The following is a 26,410-nucleotide window of genomic DNA, read 5'->3' on the forward strand; positions in this document are numbered from 1 at the left end:
GGTGTAAGTGACATCATTAGATAACTCTGCAGGACATCGGGGGCGTTTTAAAGCTAGCGGGGGACTATGAGAACCCAGAAGACCTGCTTGAACTCTATTGAACAGCGACTCGGCTCGATATACTAGCACATACCAACATTTCAAAAGCAAACAAGAAGTCTCTGTTCTTTCTTTCCATGTACACTAAGAAATGCCCAAACTACACCACCAGTGACCGTCCACCTGGCGACGGAGGAAAGATTCTGGCTGGTGTCAAGGAGACAGCAGTGTGGTACTGCTCAAGCCAGAGCCCAGCTAGGTTGCGTCTGTCTCAGGGTTCTCGGGGAGCAGAGCAGCCAAGTGTGGATGCACCTCATTACCTCACTCATCCACACACCAATTACCCCTAAATAAATACACCCAGCCCACAGGCAGTAACAATGACATCCAGCCTGAAAAGGAAAAAAGGATGCTGTTCAGAAAGCATTTGCACGCACAGAAAAGTGCTTTTGGATTGTGACGAAGAGAAGAAGTTCAGAGAAAAGAAGTGAAAAGGGGAACATGCGGGGGGCTACGAGTCTTTTAGAGAGCCCAAAGAAGAAACGGAGAAAGAGAAAGAATGAAACAAGCAGAGAGCAAGCAGAGTGAAGTGATTCAGAAAATGATAATTTCTTGCTAAATTTCACCCAACACATCCGCAAATGATTGTTGTGCTGGGGGAGGGGCAAAGTTTAATTGTTTTAATGCGCGCAGCCATGAGATGGGCTCCACCACTGACTAAAATGGTGATCGCCGTACAGCCAAAACATATTTGCATGTAAGGCGGGCCACTGGGGAGAAGCCTAATACAAAAAGGGTTCAGTTTGGCAAAGTATAGCAGGGGCTGTGAAATGTGACAAAAACTCAAGCCCTAAAAATAGAAAAAAAAAAAAAAAAAAGAGCCCCACCCAATCATCTTTTGTTCTATTGTAAAAGCGTTCTAAGTGGTCTTTGAATCATGGTTATCCAATTTTTAGCCATAAAAAAAATCTGTCCTTCTAGGACACAGTTTCAACAGAGCGGCAGTAGTTTATTAGAAATTTGCCTCTAAAGCCTCATTTCCACTGAGCGGTACAATAAGATCTGATATTTTGAGCGTTTCCATTGTAAAATGGACCCAAAAAGAGTACCGAACCATACCCCTTGATGGTCCCCATCTGTTGAATGTCCATAGAAAAATGGAATGGGCTTTTGGGGCGGAGCCGCTGTAGCCACCCTTTGATTGGTAGAAAGTAATGACGACATTAGAAAGCACCAATATAGCGCTAGCTAAGCTAGCGTTTCCGTTTTCCTCTTTACAGCGGTATTCTTCTTAGCTGCCCACAATCTTCTTTCAAACAACATTGAATTTCTGTTACACACGATGTGCTAAAAGTAAAGCAAGAAAAAGGCGAGCTGCTGGATGACCTCCATTGTTGTTGCTTTTCTAGTCGTCGCACTACAATGATACGATAGCGGTCTACACCTTGATCAGTGGAAACAAGGCTTAAGTTGTGGGCAGAACTGTTGGCGTGGAGTGACCCTTCTTTCATTTCCCATCATCCCTTTATTTACATGCTAGCTTACAGCCTCTCACAAACCCTAGCTAACATTAGCAGGGCAATCAAAATGGTGAGTAATATTGGAGCTATCAGCCCTAAGGTTTTGAGTCAGATGCCAGCTTGGACGAGAAAAACAAAGACACCTATGAATCTATTTGTCTGCAAGTGGATGCATCGGAATGGAGCGGAGCAGGGAGCTTGTAGAATGCAGATTGTAGCACCTATGGTAAATGGTAAATGGCGTATACTTGTATAGCGCTTTCTACCCTCCTTCAAGGGCCCAAAGCGCTTCACAGTCACAGACCCATTCACCCATTCACACGCACATTCACACACTGGTGGTGGCTCCGCTGCCGAACACTGGCGCCAACCTCCCACCAGAGGCAATTTGGGGTTCAGTGTCTTGCCCAAGGACACTTCGACACATGGGCGGGCAAGGCGGAGTCGAACCCGCTCACTTCTGATCAGGAGTCGACCGCCCTACCACTGCACCACGGCCGCCCCTATGCCACAGCTACTAAGCTTTTTCCAATGACATTATTCCATCTGCTCCTGATTCACAACAATTTCAACAAATAAATACTCAAAGGCAATTTTAAGGTTAATTTTCTTTAAATGTGTCATCCACCATGAGAAAAATACTACAAGAATAGGTTAAAAACACCATTTTTATTGGAGTGGGTCTTCAAACCAAAAAAGGTTTCAGCTCTCGTGAAGTTTGGCAAACTGTGTGAAACGCAACGACAAATTCAAGCTCTGACTTAATATATACATATATATATATAAAAAGACAGTCGGTGCTGTTAAAGGTGAAAAATCTTTGTCATGGAGTGAGAAGACGAGTGAGGGATGAAGTAAAAGGTGTGTGAAACAGAAAAGAGGACAGATGTGTTTCCATGGAAGGGAGGTACAAATGAAGAGAGGAAGCCAAGAGATTTTTCATGCCACCCCCACCCTCACCCCACTCTCCCACCTACTTCCATGTGGGATCTTTCTGCATGAGCGACTCTGTCATACCTGGGGGACAAGAAGCTCTCTCTCCCTTTCTCCGTTTGTCTCTTTCTCTGCCCCAGTTCTGTTTTTCCCCCCTCTCTCCTCTTGCATCTCTGTGCTGTGTTTGTGGTGAGCCAAACCTGCTTAGTTATGTGGCTCTGTGTGGTAAAATGCCTGAAGAAATTATTTAGGGCAAAGAATCGCCTCAAGTTTTACCATACAGAGGCAATTTTTTTATCCGAAAAGCATCAGTAGATGTGCAAGTCAAGCAAAAAAAAAAATCAATTTATGAAATTATTTTAATAATTTACCAGTTTTCGATTCATCTGAAAGTCAGAGCACGTCTAAAACGTCAACATAACCCATAAATTAACCTGACCAGAGGCAGATTCCTGGTTAACTGAAACAACGGAGAGAACATGTCAGCCTTACGCTCTGTTGATTTGATCTAATGAGGAGAAGTTGATGGATGGAATGGAAGTGAAGGAAGCAGGTTTATTAGGATTCTTTTCTGATGGGAGGCTAATTGAGAGAGGGCACGCTGCACACGACCGGTGCCACAGGTGGGTGGAGTAGCACTGACATGCTGTGGCAGCCTAGTCAGGATTCCTGGTGTACAGCTCACCTCTCCGCTGGAATCAGACTGCGTGAGTATCCCAGGCTCTGTCACACAACACCACTCAGTCAAGGCCTGTGAGCGCCTGCTGGGATTCCAAAATCACTACCAGACATACAATAAATATATTAAGACTCTCAGTTATTTGCACTTTTAGTTTTAAAACTTGCCGTTTATGCTTTGTAAAAAAATAAAAAGGACAGAAAATTGTTCGAATTTTTCAAACAATTTCCTTCATCGGTGTTTCCCAGCAGCGACCCGTGAGATTTCTCACACTACCTGTGGCTGAGAGGAATGCGTAAGAGTTATGCAAGATTGTCGAGCACACACCCACAGATGCTCCACGATCTGTGCAATCGCAGAGATGTACAAACGAGAAGACACTTAACTGCTGTTGTCTGCATCCATCAAAACATGTCCAGTGGGCAGGATTAGACACTTCAGCTTCTCCTTCCGTTTAAAACAAAATCATTTTTTTTGGCGTAAACTGTATTTACCGAAACGCCTGTGTAGTTGGTGAACTTTTTAAAGCTGTGGTACACAATTTTAAAACATTTTCAGAAATACAGTTGGAGCTCAATTTTATACATTTGTCAAGTTTGGAGCAGAGGAGAATAAAAGCACGATTTGAACAGATTATAGGTGTCACTAAGAGTACTCAGGAGAAAAGAAAGTGGTACCTTGAGGCCAAAAAGCAATTCTCGGAATGATGTACTTGAGTTCTTGTCTGTACAATTTTACAGACAGTTTTGAAAATTAAAAAAGCTAAATGACAGAGAATAACATTTAGAAATAAAACAGAAAATGTGTACTCTTCAGAGACTCCAATAGAAAAATAAAAAGGGAGGGTGAAAACAATAAAGTGGACATTTTACAAACTATTTATTTAATGTGCTGGTGAGCCGGGACACTGTAGCTTACATTAATATATTGCAAAGAGCTGCAACGTATTTGCTCTATAATTTCTGCAAATATTTTAAATATGATAATAAATACATAAATATCATTCAGGAATAACACGAATGTTCATTCTGGCCCCATTGAACTTTCAATTGTTTTTTTTCATGTTTTCCTAAAAGGAGGATAAGTCACTAAACTGGAAAATCTTTTGCAACATCCGACTCATTTTTCTTGACCTCATGGGCAGATTCTTCCATGTTTCATTGAGTTGCACTTTCGGACTAAAAATGCCAAAAAACCCATTCAGAAACCCCATTCATTGGAAAGCCATTTAATAGAAAGTAGGAATTGGTGAAAGCAGCTTAAAAATATATTAAAAATAGAAATATATTCAGTACTTCAGAAGTGGAAGGTCTTCACCAGAAGCTTTTTCATGCAAATGAAACTTTGCATGCGTCATTATGATCACGTCAGGTGTGATATTCCTCTATTGTTTTCGAATGCTGGCAGATCACTTCAGGTGCGTGACCTGTTAAGACAGGTTTTGGTGAAGCTTGCAGTGGGAAAATAGGGTTAGAATCCTGCCTGAAGTTCTAAGTGTCAGCATACATTTAAGTCAAGCTTCATAAAAACTCATCTCACAAATGACTCGTTTCCATTTTGTTTTGGCTCACATAAATAACCATGAAATAGCATAAAGGGTTTTAAATAAAATGTGTTTAGATAAAGTAGTTTGAGAAATTGCAAAAGAAAAAAAATCAAATGTATGAGGAAAATGGGATTCTTTTTGACGAGAATCCCAGAAATGTGTTTTTCTTAAACATTCAAATTATGAATTAAATAGACCATTATTTAACTGTTGAATGAATGAAAGCAATTTCAAATCCTTTCTATCAGCGTTATCGCACACATAAACACGGTTTCATACTGGAGTAGACATGGCCAAAAAGACTTACTTCATCTGCCAAATCCCTAAATTAACACCTTTTTTGGGGAGAAAGCTCAATTTGGAACACATCACACAAACACCACAGCTGGCATTCAAGGGTAAAATTAATTGCTTCAGATACATGTGCTTCCTCTCAAAGTGCCGGACTTATTTGCATTGAGGAACATTCAGCAGAAGTAATCGATGCACACACAAAATGTGGCCACCCAGTGACCCCGGCCCCGTCTCAAAGTCTCCTCCCCGTCCTCAAAGCCCTGACGGCAAACACAGGTAGTGAGAGCAAATCAGACTGCAACAAAACACAGAAACATGAATGGGAGGCATTACAATGACGGGCTGCATGCAGGACAATGGGCCTGGCATTAAACAAACGGCAAATCCCAGAATGGGCTGCAGGAGTATGATACAGATTACAGGCACCTAGTCCCTGATGGGGAGCAGGGGAGAGGGAGAAAAAAAGAACAATATTGCAATCTGACAGCTGACGTCTTCATATAAATGTATGAATTTACATTCCAATTAGAGGAAATTTACATCTTAATCACAGCGAGCAGTGTGTCGGTCCCCCGGTTAGTGTGTTGCTACGGTAATGAGGTGGGATGCTGCTGTGCTCTCTCATCCAGACAGTGATCTGTCAGCAGACGACACCTCCCTGTTACGAGGGAGCTGTACCCTTAAATGCAGCCACCACCACAATCCAGTCATATTTGCGGAAAACTTAAATACCAACAAGGTGTGCGCTGCCACCCGAGGATAATGCACCAAATATGGAGTTTGAAAAATATCAAACATATCTTAAATACAGTGCACTGAACCAGGAGTGTCTTTAACTGTCACTCAAGTGACAAGCTTTCAGCACTCAATGATATTCCATTTCTAATTTCCATACTAATAATGGGTATATTATGTTTAATGGTTTGACTTTGTTTTATGGCGTTTGAAATGGGTGGTGAAACCGTCTGGAATCACTAAAATCTTTCATGTAAACAACTCTCATGCTGCTCTGACAGAAAAGGTAATGTAAATGGATGAGGATGGATCTGTTTCTTTCAGGCAGCCATTTAGATCAGTTCATAATTATAAAGCCCACATTGACCCTAAAGGCCAACATATGAGCAGAAGGCCAGTGGCTTTTGTAAACTTGTTGAAAGACTCAAAAAGTAGGCCAAACTCAACACTGATCAAGGCTTAAAGTCCCACTACAATCATCTTTTGATCCATTCTAAAGGCATTCCCAGTGGTTTTTTAATTATAATTATGAAATTTTTATCCAATTTTAAAAACTGTCATTTTCTAGGCCATAGTATCTGTAGTGCGGCAGTGATTCCTTAGCAACTTATTTCAAGAGTGCTGCGTTTTTAATTGATTTTCTATTATGATTGCTATTTTTTTCTTAAAACTTTTGTTTTACTATTATACAAATAAAGCTGAATTTGAATTTTAATCTCTGAGCTGTGGGCAGGGGCGGAGCAACCCTGCCCAGTGTATTTGTTATGTCACAAATACAGTCTTTTTCAAATAACATGTTTTTTCTGTTCCTGATTTAAAACGATTATAATAAATACATAATAAGAAATGCAATTTATGTTTAAATTTCTCAATATGGATCCAAAATCCTCAGAAAAATGATACAAGAGCAAACACCAAAAACCCAATTTTTGCATTTGCGGAAATTTTATTAAATTAGCCAATAAAAGGTGCTGAGGTTTTACAAGGAAAACCATAAAGACAAGATTTAGACCTGGGAGGAGCAATGTTTTTTTTTTCTATTCAGGAAAAAAAAACTATTACAAGTGTCAATTTCAAATCCACAATAGGCCTCGTTTAATGTTAAGGTCAGCTTTTTTAAACTTGAATCCATAGCAATCACTTGTACAGTAGCACTAATTGCTGACAATGCAATCAGGAAGACCAGATTAGGCACAACCGAACAGAGGAGCACATAAAGCATTTTAAAACAGTCCTTTGCCATCTTCATGCTTGACTTCAATACAGAGCTATGTTAACAAAAATTGGAAGGAAATGAGGCATGGCTTCTTTATCAGCTACCTCATAGCCAATCAGACTCCGTTGCCAGAGACACTGCTCTAATGGCCGATATCTATGAAAGCAGCCCATTACTGAGTACTGCCTGTAATTAAGACAAGTCAGATTACACCAGGCCAGTGCATACTCTTTGATACGCTGCCTGGAGTGATAAAACACTTGTACACTGCAGTGAGACAAAGAAAAGAAGACTTGCGTGACAGAGGGGGGGAAAAGTTGCATGTCCAGAATAAGAGTTGAATTTGAAAGCAAAACATTCCTGGTGAGGTGTGGCTGGGACTAGTCTGGAGTGTGCTGCCGGCTGTTTACCTCAGGTGTTCTGACACCAAAGATCAATTCCCACACACTTTATTTTTTGACATGTACTTTCTGTCTGCACGTGCAAAAAGCAGCACACCCTTTTAGGTGTCCATATTAGCTTGAATTATGTGCATTATCATAACGACTTCTCAAAACAGACAACAGCTCATCGCCAGGCTGACTTTGTGTCTGCAGGCAAATGAGGTGAGAAAAGGAAGAATAGTGTTTAGCTGGGGCAGCAGAGGAGAGACAGAAAGGGAGAAACAGTGGGAAAGGACTGGACCGTGTATGCACAGTTACTGCTATAAAAACATCCTGTGCAGGCTGGCTTTCACTGCTACAGCTGATGTTGTAAACAGTCATCTCAGCACGCAAACTGTCCTCACGACCACTTCTTCTTCTGCATAATTGACTAGCCGTTAATACAAAAGAAACTCAGTTTTTAAAGCCACAGGGATATGCAGCCCCATTTAGATTTTATTAAGACACTAAAGAATATTGTGCTTTTAGTGTTTTAACACTGATGATGATGGAGGACATATATAAAGAAAATGAAGCTCAAAATTGCATTTTTTAGTGTGTTTTAATTCAAACTGAAGTGAAACACAAGCAGACAAAAGCTTGTAGCTGTCATGCAGGACCTACAAGCCACGAGCTCACTGCTCTGCTCCATTCTGATGCATCCACTTGCAGATGACTAGATCCATGCACATCTTTAGCCTAGTTTCCACTGAGTGATCCAGTACAGTAAGGGGTACTACAGTATGGTCCAGTTAATTCCGGCGAGTGTTTCCACTCAGTTAAGCCTCGCTTCCACTGAACGGTTTGTTATCATTGTTAGCGTGGTGTAGACCGCTAGCGTGTCGCTAGCTCACCCTGTATCACACCGTCGCCAAGAATGACAAGAAATGTTTGCAGTTCCATCGCAGACCAGACCTTGCTGTTGTTTGCAGGTATTTACAATATAGACTTGTGACCAATAGAGTTCTCAGGAAACCGCAAAACCCCAAGCACTTACAAATGTTGAATTTTTCAATGGACTTACAACTGATGAGGGCCCTCCAAGAGGTACTGGTCGGTATGGTTTGATGGGTCCATTTTACAATGGAAGCACTCAAAATACCAAACCATACTGGACAGTACAGTACCAGCCTGCTCAGAGGAAACAAGCCTTAAGTTTCCTTGTCCGAGCTGGCAACTGGCTCAAAACTGTACGCCTGAATAGCTCCAATATTGCTTGCTATTTTGGTTGCAGTCCTAATGTTAGATTGGGGCTAACAGACAAACAGATAGATGATGGGAAGTGCGGGTTTGCTCACTCCAAATCAAGAGCCCCATCCACAAGTTGGAGGTAAATTTCCAATTAATTACTGCCACTTTGCAGAAACTATGTCGAAGAAAACAACACTTAAAAAAAAAGATCAACAAATGACATAATCATAATTAATAGACCACTGGGAAGGTTTTTACAATTGATCCAAATAAGATCGGAGTGACACTTTAACTTTAAAAAGTAATGAATTTGAATAAAACTCTCCCAGGAAAAGCAGCAGAAAAGACAATTGCTTTTCTTTAAAAAAAATACCTAAAACAGGATTTACAACAAAAAAACTGTTTATAAAATAACAAATCATGCATGTATATCACTTAAATATGAGATAAATGCCAGCAGGGCGACGCACATGTGCAAGTACATTCACACTCTCACAGTGGGCGATGAAGCAAGCATACATGACATCGCCATTCAAACAGTCTGTGTAAGTGAGCGTACAGCATCAGGCTATCAGATCACTTCCCTCTCCAAACACGAAGCCTTTAATAGATGTGAAACTCCGGGCCCTGGATCTTTTCACACCACTGAGTCGCTGCTCACACAGAAGAACAGGAGGCGGAAGAGGACACTACAATGAATGGATGAAAGACAGAAACAATGAAAGAAATTCCACAAAAGGCTGTACGTTTACCGTGAAGGGATTAAGGAGAAGAACATGGAATCTGATTCGATTCAGGCAAATTCTTTGAGACTCAAGAGGAAAAAAAAAAGAAAAAAAAGAGTTGTCTGAGGAAAAAAAAAAAGATTTGCAAGAATCTTCAGACTAACATATGGAGTAACCTTTGTGGCCTTCTGGGACTTGGGTATGGTGGTACGGTTATGTGGGGGTGAAGTGGGGCGGGGGGGTGTAACGCTCCAAGGACAGTAGGCACGCTAGGGAGAAGTGAGCTGTCACCCCCCATTATGATCATCGCATGAACTCAGAAAGGGGGAGGGAGAAGAGGATAGCAGGCAAAAAAGAAAAAGAGAAAAAAAGAAACACACTGCTTCCTTACTAACCGCCATCTACAGCCATCCTCGGGCCTTAAATCCGCCGTCTGCAACTGCCTCCTGGGAGACAACTGCACGCGAGTCATCCCCTCGCTAGCAGTGGGGCATGTGTGTGGGGCACGAGCCGGGACTTGTGTGCCGAGTTTGGCTGTATAAGCGCAATGTATGGATTTTGGAGAGCAAAATAACCTTGTAGGATGCTCTTAGAGGGAGGACTTGAAGGGAACCTTTTGGCTAAACTATTGTTTTACATGAACAAAAAAGTGAATCAAACTTGAACTTAGACTTGAATAGTTTCAGCATGTTAGTTTAAGACCGACAAAAACTCGAGTTTTGTCAACTGATGTATAGTCTGTTGTCATATAGGTGCAAGGTTGAGGAGCGTTTTTCAAATTTAACCTTCTGCTGCCTTTTGTGTAAGTGTGGGAGAGCTCTGCTTCGGCACATTCTGTTCCCCCAGATCCCAGTCCTAACACTCCTGTCACTCATCATCAGTCATCATTGTTAGGGACAAAAGGAAAGTTTGGTTAAGCCACACACTGGAGTATTCTGTCATCCAGCACCCCTCCCCACCTCTACCTTCACCATGCGTGTGTGTTGGCCAGCGTAGAGACACACACTGATAAACGCACAAAGAAAACCGCCTCATTTTTGCTGCATAAACAAAAGCCAGTGACTAACGCTTTCACCCCAATACACGGACAGGGTCGCAAACTTTTCGCTAAAACGCCATCACCTTGCACCTCCCTTTGAAAGTGCAGCCTTGTCCTTCCAGTGGCCCTCTGGCTCATCTGCTGCATATAATTAAGTCTATTCAAGGCTCTACGTGTCTCCTGTCCTTCGTCATCTGGCTGGGCCTTTCAGTAGCCACCTGTGAACTTTTGAGGGACACTCGCCCTCATAAAATTCATGAGCATCACACAACATTCAGCAGCCAATAAACTTCCCTCAATGCCAACGCAACTTTAAACAACTCTATGTAAACTGGTGGGTAAATCCTCCTTAAACACAACCGCGTTTACAGAGGCAGGGGTTAAGTAGCAATGATTAGCTGAATCAAGTGTCTTTATGGTGTGCTTGAAACTAAAGGAAAGGGAGAAGGATCACGAGACTCTGGGGTGGCAGCCAAACATAGAATGTATCATTTTTTATATGATATAATCACATAAGATGGCTGTTTCTGTATGTTTTGGCTCTAAAAGTAGATATTTGTATTGCTAATTAGACCTTAATACCTTGTTGCAGCAACTGGGCAAGGAATGATGTCTAAAAACAATCTAAAAAGGTTGTTTTGTCACTGAGACTTTGATTGATTGGCTTATTGTAAGCAATTAAAAATAGGGAAAAAAGACGATAAAAAACAAAATTATTTGAGATACTGATTCATAAATTGATTAGAAAAAAAATAAAACAAAATGTGTTCTTGATATTAAACTTCCTCCGAATTATTCACAAATACATACACATACATATAGTGTATATCAAATTGAACCAATTGAATTAAGTTGGGATAAGATAATCATAACTGTGTACGAGGGAAAAAAAGCACGATTAAACTATATCACACCTCTGATTTTATCATCATATCTCAGAATGTACAGATCTTTTCAGGTTTAATCTGGTTGGACAGGAATGTATGTACCAGTAAAATAAAAAAAATAAAAAAAATCATTATTGTAAATTTGCTGGTGCGTGTGTCTTTTGGTATGATAAATTTGTGAGATTTTAAGGGATTGAAGTGAACATTTTCATTGCATTGGCTGCAACTGTCTATCATTAAAAACTACTTTGACAGCTTACACAAAGCTGTTTATCTTCTTTGATCACGTAATGAAAAAAAAACACATGTTGAGGCTATTTTTTCCTTTTCTTTACACACAGTTCTCTTACCATCTCAATTAAAGACTCAAAGGACAAGTGGAAAAAGTTTAACTCAATTGATCAGCAAACTTTTTTTCCCTCATTTATCATTCAAACAATAACACACCACACCTAGACAATGAGGAAACATACTAAATAATACACATGCACACTCCTCCTCCTAACCTCCACCCCCCCAAGGACACTGAGTGGCGAGACTGTGGGAAAGTTATTTTTAGGACCCATGCAGCGAGCCTTCCAGAGTTTGATGCTCCTGCTCCGGATCAACATTCCACCTTTGAACCACTCCGACCATGGAGCCATTTGTGCCTAGGATGGCAATTTTAACTTTTTCTGTGGACCGGCTGCAGAACAGACACCAAGTCAGCCTAATATCTGACCCTCGCATGCACCATCACTTTGTGCCACAAAACAAACACAAAAACAGTTTGGAGAAACTTTTAAATAAACATTTTCTTAAAAAAATTTTTAGGATCATTAGGGATCTATAACCTTCAAAAAAATGTGTAGGTTCACGATTATGTACTGTATGCATCAAACAACAGCTCTATTGCAGTCTGTCATTAGAGTTTAGAATTAGATGCAATGGTAAATGATGGATATATATTTAGGGAGTCTTGTTTTTTGTAAAGCAAACAGACCAAACTTACTAAACTTTTGTTTGACACTTTATGAGGTTAAGGCATAAACAGGGATTACTCACCTTACACAGTGGGGACTCTCAGTATTATAGACTTGGACAAACAGTTTAAGAACCTAAGGCAAAATTTGGACACCATTTCGAAAAACTTACTAAATAACAATAACATTATAGAGTAAGAGACAGTAAAGACGCAGATAAGTACCAAGGGGTCTATTATAGTCCAGTCACTTCCATTATGAAAACAGGAGAACTATGTGAACACACATTCCCTTTGGTACTACAAAATTCCCATGGATGTTTGGTGGCTCGCATGTTATAGTTTCTTCCCTTTTCTCTAATCGAAGCTGAAGACAAAGAGGGCTACTTTAATCAGGTCTGAGTCCATTGTGGGAAGTCTAGTCTGATGGGGGCTGAATGGTGCATGGACTATGTTAAAGGTTCACTGCTCACTGAGTAAGCAGCTTCACTTCCAGGACGAGATGAGGCAAACCGCACTCTTACTCAGGCTGGCAGAAGGAGCACATGTGCCGCGTTTTATTTTGCTTTAAGAAAGTCTGTCTGAAAGAAACACTGCAGCGTTTGGTTGATATACAATGAACGGCAGCGCTTTTAGCTGTCCCCAATACTGTCTTACTGAGCTTTGACTCGCCTGCTACACACACAAATTCTACTGCTTTAGTCTCCTTTAGGCATTAGATGGTATAAGAAAAACTAATTTGGCTATTGTCCACATTTTACAGGCTGATCCACTTTAAACTCCCACTCTAATCTTCTTTTGATCTATAGTAAAAGTGTTCCAGTGATCTTTTAATTATAAATATGCCGTTTTTAGGAAAAATCAATTTAAAAAAAATGTTTTCTGAGACAATTTTTGCAGAGTGGTAAAGTTCATCAGAAATTTGCCTTTGAGTTGTGAGTGGAATGGCCAGTGCAGAGTAAACTTGTGCTTATTTCCCATCATCCCTTTGTTTACTCACTCTCCTGCTATCTTACAGGCCCTCACAACCTAATATTACCAGTGCAACCAAGATGGTAAGTAATATTTGAGTCATTCCGCTGTACATTTTTGAGCCAGATGCCATCTTGAAGAAAAATAAAGACGTACTTGGATTTATTTGTGTTCAAGAGTATGCGTTGGAAGTGAGCAGAGCAGGGAGATTTTGGCCTGCTGATTGGAGTTTCTATGTCACAACTACAAGTATTTTAAACTGCATTTTTTTCCCCGCTCTTGATTCACCAGAATTCGAATAAAGAAATACTCAAAAACACAGTTTTAATATCAATTTTCTTTAAATATGTCATCCATCATGAGAAAAATGCTCCAAGAACATGTTAAAAACACTCAAAAAACCTGATTTTAATTAGATTGGGTATTTACTAACACACACCGCCTTTAGACTGGAACATCTATACCACCAAAAGAAGTAATTACTTGTGATGAACTGGGTTATTAGTTGACAGGACTGATTGGCCTTCTCAGCTGTTAGAATTAATAAAAAAAAGCACTTTTACACTTGAATCACTCCATAAGAAGTAATAAAAACACATGCTAACATCCTCCACACGGCCAAGACTCAGTAGAGGGAATTTACAAGCCCGGTCCTAAGAAACAAGCATGCATGTTTGCAGAGTAGATAAAAATCCATCTTCAATAATAGATGTAGATCTGATGTATGTTGTGAATATTGTTCAGCTGAAGGGTACAATTGCGTGCCACTCACTGGCCTGCACTCTCTTTTTCATGCACGCACAAAACCATAAGCACACCTCATTCCCAAATGCGACAGAGGCTGATGTGCTCCAAAGGAGGAAGTATAAATTATTCAATTGGAATATTATTCCAAAGGTCCATTCACCTCTGATTGGCTGGGAGCAGAGTCTAGAGTTTCAAGTAGTACGGAAACTATAAAGCTTCAGGATATCAGGTGAGTCTGTTAGTTTATCAAGTAAATATTATCTGCAATTATCTGCACCTCCAAGGTAATCAATTACAAAGACCCATTCCTACTTAACATTACATTTTTTTATCACTGGGAAACATTACTGGACAGAAGCAGACAAACAAAATAGCATCAACATACATTTATTTAAATGCAGGGAGGGAAAAGCCCTTAGGACTTAGTTTTCCCTCAACTCATTCTGCACTGTACAATTTCTCTTTTATCTCCCTTTTTATTTCTCCCAATAAGACGGTTCGATGCCTCAAAGGAACAGCCCTCATTTTAATTAGACCTGACCTGAGAATCACTTAACTGCTTCTCTACGCTTATGTCTTCCCCCTCCTCTCCGAGCCTTCGCTCTGTTCCTCACATAGGTCCATTAACACCCTTCCCTTGGCACCCACAGGCTTCAACAGGGGGCAGACACAGGCGCTGTCTTAAAGACATTTTGAGGACATGCCAGGAAACATTAACCTACTCTATACACCTCATTCACGCTTGTTCATTTTAGCTTCATTTTTCTGTAAATTGTCTGTCTTTTCTCAGCTCCATCATCCTTATTGTTTATTTAATTGCTCTTCTGTTCTTTTAACAAACAAACCTAATCTACTGCTGGAGGTTTTGTTTGGTAGGATGGAGGGTTATTGGTTCAACTTGAAATGTTAGAAAGACAGATGATGTAACTTTAATTCAGATTCAAAATCTGCTTGATTACCGATTATTTTACAAAAAGTGTTCCGTGTTAGGTTCAGACTTGATGTCAAAGATGTGGGCAGAGCACCAAGATAAGGGAAACCACATTGTAACTGCTCACATTTGTCAAAGGATCTGATAGTATACTGAACATCTGATGAAGAAAACGCTAACGCACAATCTGACTGGTGTGTAGTATTTCTATGTAAATCACAGAGGAGTTGTTTTGACTTTAAAAATAGCTTCTATTGTCTTTGCTGAATCTCTACTCTGTGAATTATAGAGTAATAACTAATGATTGCTTTAGTAGTTGACTATCCTCTAAATTATGTTTAAGGGTGTTTTTCCCCAACATTAGTAATGACAAAAGAATTTCAGGTCAAATTTTTATTTTTTTCCCTCATAATGTATTCAACTATACTTTAACACATATTTTAATTGATAGAAAAATCTGTTGCAGAAAATATTAATAGGAAAAAACTGCTGCACAGCTCTTCTGCAAATGGTTGGCTAGGAGTTCAACTGTATTGCTAGACAGTTATTGTTTCCCTGGAAAAGTCACCTAATTCCACATTGTCCCTAATTGTACAAAATATGTATCTTTAAGCTGATTTGCATAAAATGATCTTTGACATTTTATGTAAAGTAATGTAATAGCTTCCTTTTTTAATGAATTACACACCGAGTATAGCACAGCCCGTTGTGCTACAGGGACCTCCAAATAGGCTCTATAATAGAAGACTAATTTGACACAAATCCCCAATCTTACACTGTATTTGACCCTGTGACCTGCCTCTAGCACCCCAGTACCCCACAGGCACATTGCATGTCAGTTTAAAGGGTCAAGCAAAGGTAAGGGGAATGTAATTGCGTGCCATCTGCATTCTTCAGTGCTTCATCCGCCAAACATCCTGCATTGTGAAACTAATGGCAGAAGCCTTTGTCAGTTCAAAGCGACTGACAGGAAAAATTCCCACGTACACGTACATGTTTTAAGAACGTTTACTCAGAATTACTAGGATTTTAGAAAATACTTGTTTGCATGTATTGATATATAAATATTTGTGTATGTACAAGAAATGTTTGCATATAAGTCTTTAAGTATGTGTTAATCTTGTCTAAACACCTAACACTCCCCTACCTGCTCAGACAAGGCCATGGGTTAATTCTGGCCTTAGGCATCATGGCTAATAACTGCTCATCAACCGCTGCTTGAACTCTCAGAAAGTCAAGTGTTCCAATTGTAACCTTAATGTAAAACTTTGATTGCACTCTTTAATTGTTGTTAAAGTTTAAAATTATCCTCCTGTGCAAGTAATTCCTACAAACTTCTAAATGTGAGAACTTTTCCCTTATTTAAAAACAGTTCCGGGAAGACTTTCCGCGTTCCTTAAGTCCTAGGTGATCCAAGTTCGAGTCAAAGAACAGTTAAAAAGTTATTAGTACAAGTTCCCGTGCAGTTTGGGTGGCATGCCGCTGCCTGATCCAGCTGGTGAGAAGCTGGCGCCGTCAATCAACTGTCATTCATCACTATCACACACATATTAATCCAATGTCATCCAGAATGTTGTTGGTTTCACTGCTTCTCAAAAATGAAAAATCTGTTAAATGTTTAGAAGAGATGTGTGCACACAAAATAGAATTCAGATGTTTTTTTTCTTTTTTTTTGGTGTAAGGAATAAGGCTTCTTATCGCTCCAGGTGAAAAAGTCTCAAAGCTTGGATAAATGAGATAATGAGGCGGGATGGTGTGGGCTGTCACAACACTGAGCTCAAAATCCAACCAGCATTGTATGTGTCAATCAGCTATCCACAGAGGCAGTTGATCAACAGGTCAGGCACAGTTTACAAGGATTTGTCCATTCAGAATTTCACAGAGTTCCAACTTTTAATCCATCTGCAAAGAGGAATAAAGTAAACATGCTCGCTAAGTTTGTGAATCTAAGATGAAATTTCGACACCATTTTCAAAAACCTACCAAATACCAATATCTTTGAAACATTCTCATCCTATAGGTTTAAATTAACGGAAGGCACCTCCATTCCCAAGAACTCTGATGAAACCACAAAACATGTCACTATGATGACTAATAATTAGTGCTCTGTTGTGTTGATGGTATGACTGATACAGAAAAAAATCTCAGATGGCACACTAACAATGTGTCATAATCAAAACTGACATTTAATTAGGTATCATTCAATGTCAATAGGAATAGCAAAAATAATAGAATTAAGCCTCCTGCTTACAGAGTACAGGCTGATTTCACAGATTGTATTTCTATTCCATTATAATGAAAAAGAAAAAAGGAAAAAGAAAAAAAAATGTGAAAAAGAGATAAATACAATAATACCATAGAGCTATTGGGATGCTCAACACCTCAAGCCTATAGCGTCTACAGTCTGTCCATTACAGAAGACTAATTAAAAGGCCATTGAGGATAACCACCTTGACTTTTACAGGCCTAATAAATCTATACTGGTGTCTTATTTTGGGGTCAAAGAGAGGAGGGGAATGGGGTAGGGGTAGGAAAGAAAAGATTAGGATAGTGAGGGCTGGTTAAAAAAAATGAAAAGGCGTCGACCATAGAGGAAGTTTGGGGGGTAGGGTGGGCATTCTTTTCTTCCTCTTTAAATCCTGCTAGAGACAATGGCACTCACTTAGAGCCAAGGACCAGAGGGCGTGATAAGGTAATGATAATGTAATGAGGACCAATCATGAACCTGAGCTAAGAGGAGAGCCTCTTAATTTGTCACTGGAGTGGTAGCTCAGAGACAGATTGATTGCTTGGAATGAGAGTGATGATGTGACGACATGCAAAATGGATGCGTCTGACAAGCATAGAAAAGCTTTTTTCCAACATTAATTGGACGACCATTGAAGTGGATAGTGTCATGTCTAAATATGCATGGTGCTTCTTTTGAGTAATGTTATGCAATGCTACTCGAACCAGGTTGGATCTAGAAACATGCACCAATTACTTAAACAAGTGCAAGGCAGCAACTGAGAGGCATTAGCAGTGTATGAAGATGGCGTGTACCCAGTTAATCAGAAGATTGTGACAGATTGTGTTGATAAAGAAAAGTACAGTGCACAACTGCACTGTCAAAACTTACCAACAGCCCACATGAGCTTCTTTGTTATGATTTGCTGCAGCATCCAGCTGCTCTTTGTGTCACAACATCTGAGCCAATCAACAACAGACAGCTATGGATAAAAGTACTGCAAACACAACCACTTCTCTCCTTAAACATACTGTATTTTCCATCATTCTTCTGCTTCTAATAAAACACATCACTCTAGGTTTTGGTTTATCAAGACAAACAAACCCACTGCAATACAAAATAATACTGACTTTGTGGGTGTTTGTTAGTGTTAAAATGCTGTTTAGTGTTTGAGCAAACTACAGAATACTGACAATATAGAAAAAGGAAATATTTTTACAATTCATTGAATATTTTGCACATCAGGAAAGACATGTCCATCAAATATAAAAGGAAAACACATATTTCAATGGGGTTAAATAAAGACTGTAAGACAAAAACAATACATATAGTGAGAACAATTATTTTATCACAATTTGACCATCCATCCATCCAAGATGCCCAGGCATCCCTCTCCCCAGCCACTTCCTCCACCTCCTATAAGGGGACCCCGTAATGTTCCCAGGCCAGTCGAGAGACGTAGTGTCCTGGGTCATTCCCGGGGGCCTCCACCCAATACCCACAACCTGATCATGCAGCACATTTTAATCCTAGCACAGTTGCATCAATTGTCTTGTTGTGAAACCTGAATTTCCAGTGAAGGGTGGCAGTTTTTCATCAGAGTCTGACTAATTTTCCTAACAGTTTGACATGCAGGAAGATGTTCTAATGTTTTCATTTGGCATAAAATATTTGGGATTTTCCAACACTCTCAGTGGCTTAAAGCATTTTTGTTTTCTGTTCTGATGCTCAAATTGGAAGATGATGCCGAAAATGTCTGCAGGCTTAACAAATTTACCTTAATAACTTAGCCAGTCATAACCATTCCTTCATTAGATATTTATGATTTTTGACAGACCTTTTTCACTCTGTTACCTCTTGACTTAACACTGTGACAATGATGGCAGAACCACTGGATGATCAATAGTTGCACATCTCAACTTGTCACTCAATAAGAGAAAAAAAATACACACTGTTTGGAGGAGTTTAGTTTGTAACAAAGTGTCTTCTAAATACTTTTGAAACTTGGTTTTGATGGATAACAAAAATTCAAATCTTTGCTTTTCATCAAATAAACCCTGACAAATTGAGAAAATAAAATATTTAAAGCAGTTCCAGGAAACAGACATAAAAACTCTGCTTAACCCCTGTGCTATCCTAGGTATGTTGAAGTTGGGAGTGGGATCATGTGGACCCTAACCATTTTTTCAATGATTTTTGATTATCACTGGTGTTCGTAGCAGACATGAAATCCTGTCCACTTTCATCCACATTTGTCATGGGATGGATAACATGTCAATGTAAGGCTTGGGTCATCTGGACTCTATAAGATACCACTAGGGTTAAGATGATTAACTTTGAAACATACCTCAATAGTAAACTGTTTTCTTTTCAGTTTAAAGGCCAGATCCTTGTGGTCCGGGAGCTGGCTCGCCAAACAGTTCAGACGAGGTACCTGACGTACATGTAGGAGGCCTGTTAAATACAGGAAACATTATAAATAATTTAAAAAATTTTAAAAATCCAACAAAATCATATCCATTTGGTCTTCTTAAAACTATGCTTCTGTGTAGAGTTAGTATTTTGTTGATGGTATAATCTAAATTCCCAAAGAAAATAACTTTAAAAATAGGCTTTTTATAGAGGTGGCCCATTTCCATGTGTGTTGAACACTGGATCAAACATTTGCCAACTATTCCAAAATAGTTGGAAAGACAAGCAACTGCAGAACTTATAAAAGAGGTGAGTGAGTTGTTGACTCTTTTTTGACACTTTTCTCATCATTTCTTCCCGAGATTATTCCATTGTCCTAAAAGCAGATCAAAAGTAAAGCAAAGGCGTAAAAGAAAAGGAGATATTGAGGAAGTAATGGAGAACGGGAAGACAGAGAAAGTGGGGGATGGTAGGTCCTCTCCTCTGTGCACTTGGGTGATTTTTCCTTGCTTGATTTGCAGTGACAGGCTTCCCAGCATGCTTTGAGCAGCCCTGAACTGCTGCCGCAAACACGCACGCACGCGCAACCACACGCACTCTCACACTCGTAGCAGATGCGCTTGCACTCATGAACACACATCAAAACATTCATAAGTATATTTCATAACACCAGAATTCTCTTGCTGGTTAAACAGGGTCAAAAAGTAGAAATAGAAAATTTAAAAAATGCAAAGTTCAAACAACACTTCAGTCGCATGGAGTGATTTTTAAAAAACTGTGTGCCAAACACTTATTTGATGTAGCACATAAACTTAAACCTCTTGACTTTACAATGAAGATGAATGTGAAGAGACATTGCGTAAATAAAACATGCTGCTGCAAAAAAAAGGATAGTCTGACACTGAATCTTTTCATTCTAATGCCTTCATTCGTCCCAACTAGAGTCTAACACAAGGAACAGAGGATGGGCAAATTTTGAGGAAAAGTGCAAGTTTGAGAGGCAAGGCTAAAAATACCCCATTGCTCATATTGACCTTTATGGATATAGAGTGACAGGAAAGAGAAGACTGACGAGAGGAGAGAAGGAATGGTAAAACTGTGCAGAAAAATTGATAGTTGGGACTAGCAGAGACAAAACAAACCAGGAGCCCTCCCTTCCCTTTTTGGTTTCTTACTCTCCAACCATCCTCTACCAGTGTCCTCTCTCACTACTGAAAGCTTTGCCCTCCACTTATTAGCAGAGCATGCTGGCCATGGAGACATTGAGCGAGGGATGGAGAGATGGAAGCAGAGAGGAGGAGAGAGTGATGGTGAGAATATCGATTCCCCAGTGTCGGTCTGCTCTGCTCTAGAGCCTCAGGGGTAAGGGACTGGGGATGGAGAGTGGGCGAGGCGAGAGGGAGAGGGGCTGTGCTGCGGGGGGGGAGGCAGGGATGGAAAGGGTGAGGGTGCGAGGGAGAGGGGGTACAGTGTGGCAGCTGAATCCCCCCCGGCCTGTCTACTGAGGAGTACGTCTGATTGAGCAGCAGCACACTAACGCGCGCTGACAGCCTGGCCTGCAAGGGGGATGCCCTACCTCCATCCACAGACTAGCCTCAGCTTTAATGCACTGCATGTGTGTGTGTGTTTGATGGAAGAGAGACAGGAAGATAAGCGAGTGCGTGTGTTCTTACCATGGTAGTCTTTGTAGAGAGGGTTGGTCTCCCTCTCAGAGCCTTTGAATGATTCCAGGGCGATGGCATTGTCACATAACCTGGTTATGCTGCCCATGAGAGCCCTGTCCTGTAGGATGGAGTGGGAGCGACATGGAGGGAGGGAGAAAGGAAGGGAGAGAACACGAGCAAGTAATTAAAAGCCTCCTGACGAGCCATCAGTGTTGCAATTAAACCAGGTCATCACTTCCTGTGGCCAGGTCACCTCTGCCCATGGCTGATTGGAGTTTGATGGAGTATTCACAGAGAAGCAAGCACTAATCAAGAGTTGTACAGGTGATGCTAGGGCAGCCACGAACATGGACCTTACACCAGTAACACATTTGCAAAAAGCAACATTGATTTAGCAACACACTAATATAATGACATCACAAAAGAGCCTCCTTTACAAAAATAAAAAGTCTCCAATTATTAAAAAGCTGCACAGATCAGAACTTGACAGAAAATAAGAAAAAAAAGACATAGCCATGATGAGAGGAGCTCCCCCTACTGGTTAGGTCGATGACTTGTTAAAACAGGATGAATGAAGTCTAGAGTCGATAATAAAGAGAAAAGAAACAAACAAAAGGGTGGAGGTATGGGGTATAGAAAGTGGAATGGAAGGTAAAAAAAAAGAGAGAGCAACATTGGGACAGAGGGAGAAGGGGAGTCCTGCATTATTAAAGCTTCTGCCTCCTGAATCATTCACATCCTTCTTTCTGTGTTGGTTGCCACCGTCTAATGCAGTTTTCATGCCTTCATGTGTTTCCCCCCACTCTTTCTTCTACTTTTCATTTTTGTCCTACTTCTAAAGTATGCACATCCAGCCAGTCAGTACCACCGGCACTCCAAGGCTATCTTAGGTCACTCGTGCAGCAATTAAAGACACTGTAGGAGTTTGGGTCTGACAAATTATTCAGAACATTAATGGCACAGTGTACCAATGACGTGTGAGAGAAATGCCAACTACAACATTACCTGTGCTGCTTGGTGAAGGCTGTAATGATTCTTCTGTACAAACTTGAATATAGAAGTGAGGCTTTTTGGCAAGGAGTCAGAAATGTCAAAGTAAGGAGGATCTGAAGTGTTCACTGTGAATAGATCGGTCTGTGACAGCAGGCTCAATAAAACAAGCATTTGCTGCACTTTGAAGGTCAAAAAAGGTAAATGTGATTTTTTATGTTATTTTCACACTCTTTAAAATTAAAGTGTTATATATTTTACAGCAAATCAACATCTTATAAAAATCCTAATTTCAACTATCCAAAAATGAAGGCCTATTATTAGTTTTTGTGCTGCAACACGCCCACTATGAACATAAAGCTCATTTGCTTTAGTCAAAGAGAAAATATAAACAGTAAACAAAATGTAAAAAGCTGTGTGTGAAATATAAATGATTCTTTTATGTCATAAAAATGCTGTTAGTCTGTTTGATGAAATGTAAATGTTTTAGACTGCAAAAAGAACACACCAACAAAGCACACACAGAAACAAACAGGAAACAAGTTGTCTTTTCAGCTGTAATAGTGTTTGGGGGTTCTGAGTCTTTAATGCCAAAGGGTAAATGGAAGTGCATGGCCATTATAAAACTCTGGCAAACATGTTAGTAATGTACATTTAAGTATGTGTCACCCAGTCTGACCTGCTTAGATTTCATCTGTGGTAAACCTACAGCTATACAGACAGCCTTTTTTATTTTGAAGTAGAAAGTTGAACACAAAGAAAGTTGAAAAAGATAAATAAAGCAAGTAAATATAATAGACAACACAAATTAAGCAAGTATTTCCACTAAAAAAAAGAAGATAAGTAAATGAGCATACATTTGCAACATAATATAATCTCCCTTTTGAGAAAAAAAATGTTGAAGAGAACTAAATTGTTAATTGTACAAAGAAACAGAGTGAAACAAATACAAGAAAAGTAAGAAAAAGAAATAAAGATCAAGTACGAGTAAAACTCCTCCCAAAAAAGCTCAGAATCTTGAACATGAAATGATTTTGAAGATTACACTCAAGAAGCAGCTTCTGCACAATCCACTGAAAGTCCTCAAATGACCCAACCCAAATTTTGGCCTGAGTTTAGAGAGGCTTCAACAGGAAAACCTGCAAAGGTCTGCGCATTGACTCGATCAGTCCAAGCCTGTTGAGCTTTTAATGTTCCTGCCAATGTGAAGGATAAAACCATCCAAAAAAAAAGAGCCAAGATTGTAGGATCGCTACCAAGTTTTCCTGCCACTGCTGACAAGGGGTGGTTTGGCCAAGTCTTAGTGGAAGTGCTAAATTGATATTTTTCCTTATTTTTTATTAAATTGCAAACTCCACAGCAAGGAGTCACCTGCTAAGTATTTTGGGAGTTAATTAGTAAAGCAAGAATAATCAGTGAAATGTGAAACATTTAAATCCCACAAAAAGTATTTCACTGACACTGCAAATGGATGACTTTTTGAGGAAATTGAAACTTCTGTGTATGGGCTGGGTGTGGTTGCAGGATGAAGGAAAATCAGACTAGGAGCGGCCTAATTAATGTTTCAAATGGACTGTGGCACTGGGCTGCTGTAGGGAGGCTTTCAGGGAGTTGCTTAGCTTTCCAAGCTACTCAATAATAGATCGACTATTGTGGACTAGTAGGACTGGGTTAGCTGGCTGAGACAAAGTTGTATCAGGAAGCGTACAGTTACTAGTCTAGACAGTCTACCAAAGGCCATACTCCCTAACTTAAACTAATTATCCCAGGAAGTGAGGTAGATATTTAAAAAGTAAAAACATTTTTCCTGCGAGCTGTTAGATGGCACCTTTACCAACTTTGTTAGGTCTACTTATATTATTTTACTGTAACATAAAGGAAGATTCCCAATACTAGCAGATCATGAGGTCATAACATAACAGCAGATAATTACCTCTATGTTGGCTTAGTTACAAAACACCTGATTCAGTCCAAAATTTCCCCCTCTCTTCATTCCCTCTCATTCACTTCTCTCCCCAGGGTGGGGAAAGGGGAGGGAACAGATTAAGGGTTTGGAAAGCTGGCCAGAATGGGACAGGGGGACTGCTCCCACCACAGCTGACATCTGCTAGTTAGCCACTCTACCTTTTTTTGACTAGGCCAAAGCCACTGAGTACTGAGCATATAGGCCTGGAGCCAGAGTGTGTTGTGTCAACACAGCTGTTCTCGAAGTTAAGCACTGACCTATATATCTTTAAAATAAAGAGATCACTAATAATGAAATGTCAATGCTCTTGTGAATGAGTGCTCTAAGAGTGGTTAAAGTATGGCCAGGTCACTTCAGTAGAAAGTCTCAGATGGCCTTTGTAGTGAATGTGCCTCTATAGTGGACTGTCTGGGGGAGGGCTGTGGTTTACCATATGCCTCAGCAGATGACTCCACCTTCACACTGAGAGGCCAGACTGGACACAGACGCATACACAGCCCACCCCGCCACAAACACAACTAAGTACACACACAATTACAAGGAGCAATATGTATAAGACATCAAACACCATGTAAAGGCAAACACAACTTACATGAGTGGTGTTAACGAAATAGTCAGATTAAAAGGACATTTACTGAGATGTGCATGTCTGGGAACTGATGCATTGAAGAAGTCTTGCAGGCATCAGTCACACCAAGATGGCGTTTAAGCACAGGACTAAACTAAGACCAAACCTGGATAAAATATAAGGATTTCTAGGTTTGAACACATCAGTAAATTCTATCTAAAAATGGACTTTTCCTAGTTTAAAATATGAGTCCATAAAAGTTTAGTAAACAGACGATGAGATCATTTGGGATAGGAAGGCAATGGACTACTAGTCCCTCAGAACCACTGAACTAAGTTTGCAGGTCCGCATTTCATTGTCTTACCTGAATGAGGTGAGAAGGTACAGTGACAACGGCAACTGACAGTGATGACCTTAGCAAGGCACGAAGTCCATATAGAAAGGAAGTTAGTGCATGGACGTTTTTAGGGTTGTCGTGACAACACAGGTCATCTCCCCACAGAGCTGAACCAAGAGAGTGAAGTCCAACACGCAAAATGTTGCGTGACTTTGGCTGTGAGAGAACAACAGGAAAAAAGTCACATGATTACTGAGTATGGCAAGTTATATAAATCCAAAAGATACTGATGCAAGACACGTAAATGGGAATCTATCCTGAAAAAGAAGCACTTTAAAGTCACTTTGGAATGGTGCTTTTGTTTTGGGTTTTATACGTTCAAACTTGTGTAAAGAGTAACTGGCCAGTCTGTTCACCAGCACAGACGACCAGAACACTGTGCCCAAACGTGAGTGGACACAACTGCCCAATCACAGGGGCCATCTGACACATTCACAATGGACCTGTCAGAAAGGCTTCCAATATGGCCGCCACCCAGAAACCCCAGCACATTCTTGGCACAACTGTGAAGCTCCCCAGCCAAGAGGGCTTGGATAATGGGTGAGTGTCTTGCCTTAAAAACTCCTCTACTCCACCAACTGTCTAACAAACACAGAAAGAGTCACCAAAAAGTGTTGGGATATATATCACCAAAAGAAGCAGCCAGGCCAATCTGGAAGACGTTTGTAGCTTACAATTCCATTCCCTTTCAGACAGGGTTACTTCAGGACAACTCTTGATTGCTGAAGGAACAACGAAGAGTGATTAATAGCAAAGCCCTGGCTTAAAGTGGATCACTTTTTCTTTTTTTTTTTTCAAGCCCCTTTTCTCCTCCCCCTCTATTACCTCAGCTGTCACAAAATCTTTTTTACCTCACTCCCCACTGCTTCCTCTTGAAGCAGTATGACCTAAGCTTTGTTTGAAACAAAATCAGAATCACAGGGATCTAAGAAAAACAAACGCCATTGTTTTTGGGGATGTTTCAGAAATGACGCATAGCTTTCCACAGGACAAACACTGGTCTTTACATTTGTCTTTTTCAACACAAGCTAACTATCCCAAACTATGTTGGAGATTTATTGTTGTGCAACCAACACTTGTCTTTGTTCTGGGGTCTTTACCTATTCAGATTGTGATAGTTTAGAAATATATTTCTGTATTTAAAGGCTAGCAAAAATATAAATAAATAAATAAAATGGTGGCGACAAACTGTTGCTGTGGCAGCATAAGGACAGCAGGCCAAACTTTACTACTATAGTTTACCCTATAGAAAATTCAGAACTGTGCCAGGAGGCTCTAGCCAAGGACCAAAGGCCAACAAGACAGACTATAACAAGTCTGGCATTATTGGCTTATAACTCAGTAGGTCT

General features: G+C 40.2%; 1 protein-coding gene across 2 annotated transcripts in view; it reads right to left on the reverse strand.

Annotated features, from left to right (window-relative positions):
* Positions 1-26,410, reverse strand: part of elp4 (elongator acetyltransferase complex subunit 4) — a 55,699-nt gene that overhangs the window by 13,536 nt on the left and 15,753 nt on the right. Inside the window, exons 7-9 of one of the 2 annotated variants that reach the window (XM_024296019.2) lie at positions 25,029-25,217; positions 21,150-21,258; positions 19,412-19,518 (exon numbers count right to left, since the gene is read on the reverse strand). In XM_024296019.2, coding sequence (XP_024151787.1) covers positions 19,412-19,518; positions 21,150-21,258; positions 25,029-25,217 — 405 coding nt within the window. The remainder of the gene's footprint in view (positions 1-19,411; positions 19,519-21,149; positions 21,259-25,028; positions 25,218-26,410) is intronic. The other variant, XM_036210643.1, reaches the window with a different exon arrangement.

This window comes from Oryzias melastigma, linkage group LG3 (assembly GCF_002922805.2).
Source record: "Oryzias melastigma strain HK-1 linkage group LG3, ASM292280v2, whole genome shotgun sequence".
NCBI classification, from domain to species: Eukaryota; Metazoa; Chordata; class Actinopteri; order Beloniformes; family Adrianichthyidae; genus Oryzias; species Oryzias melastigma.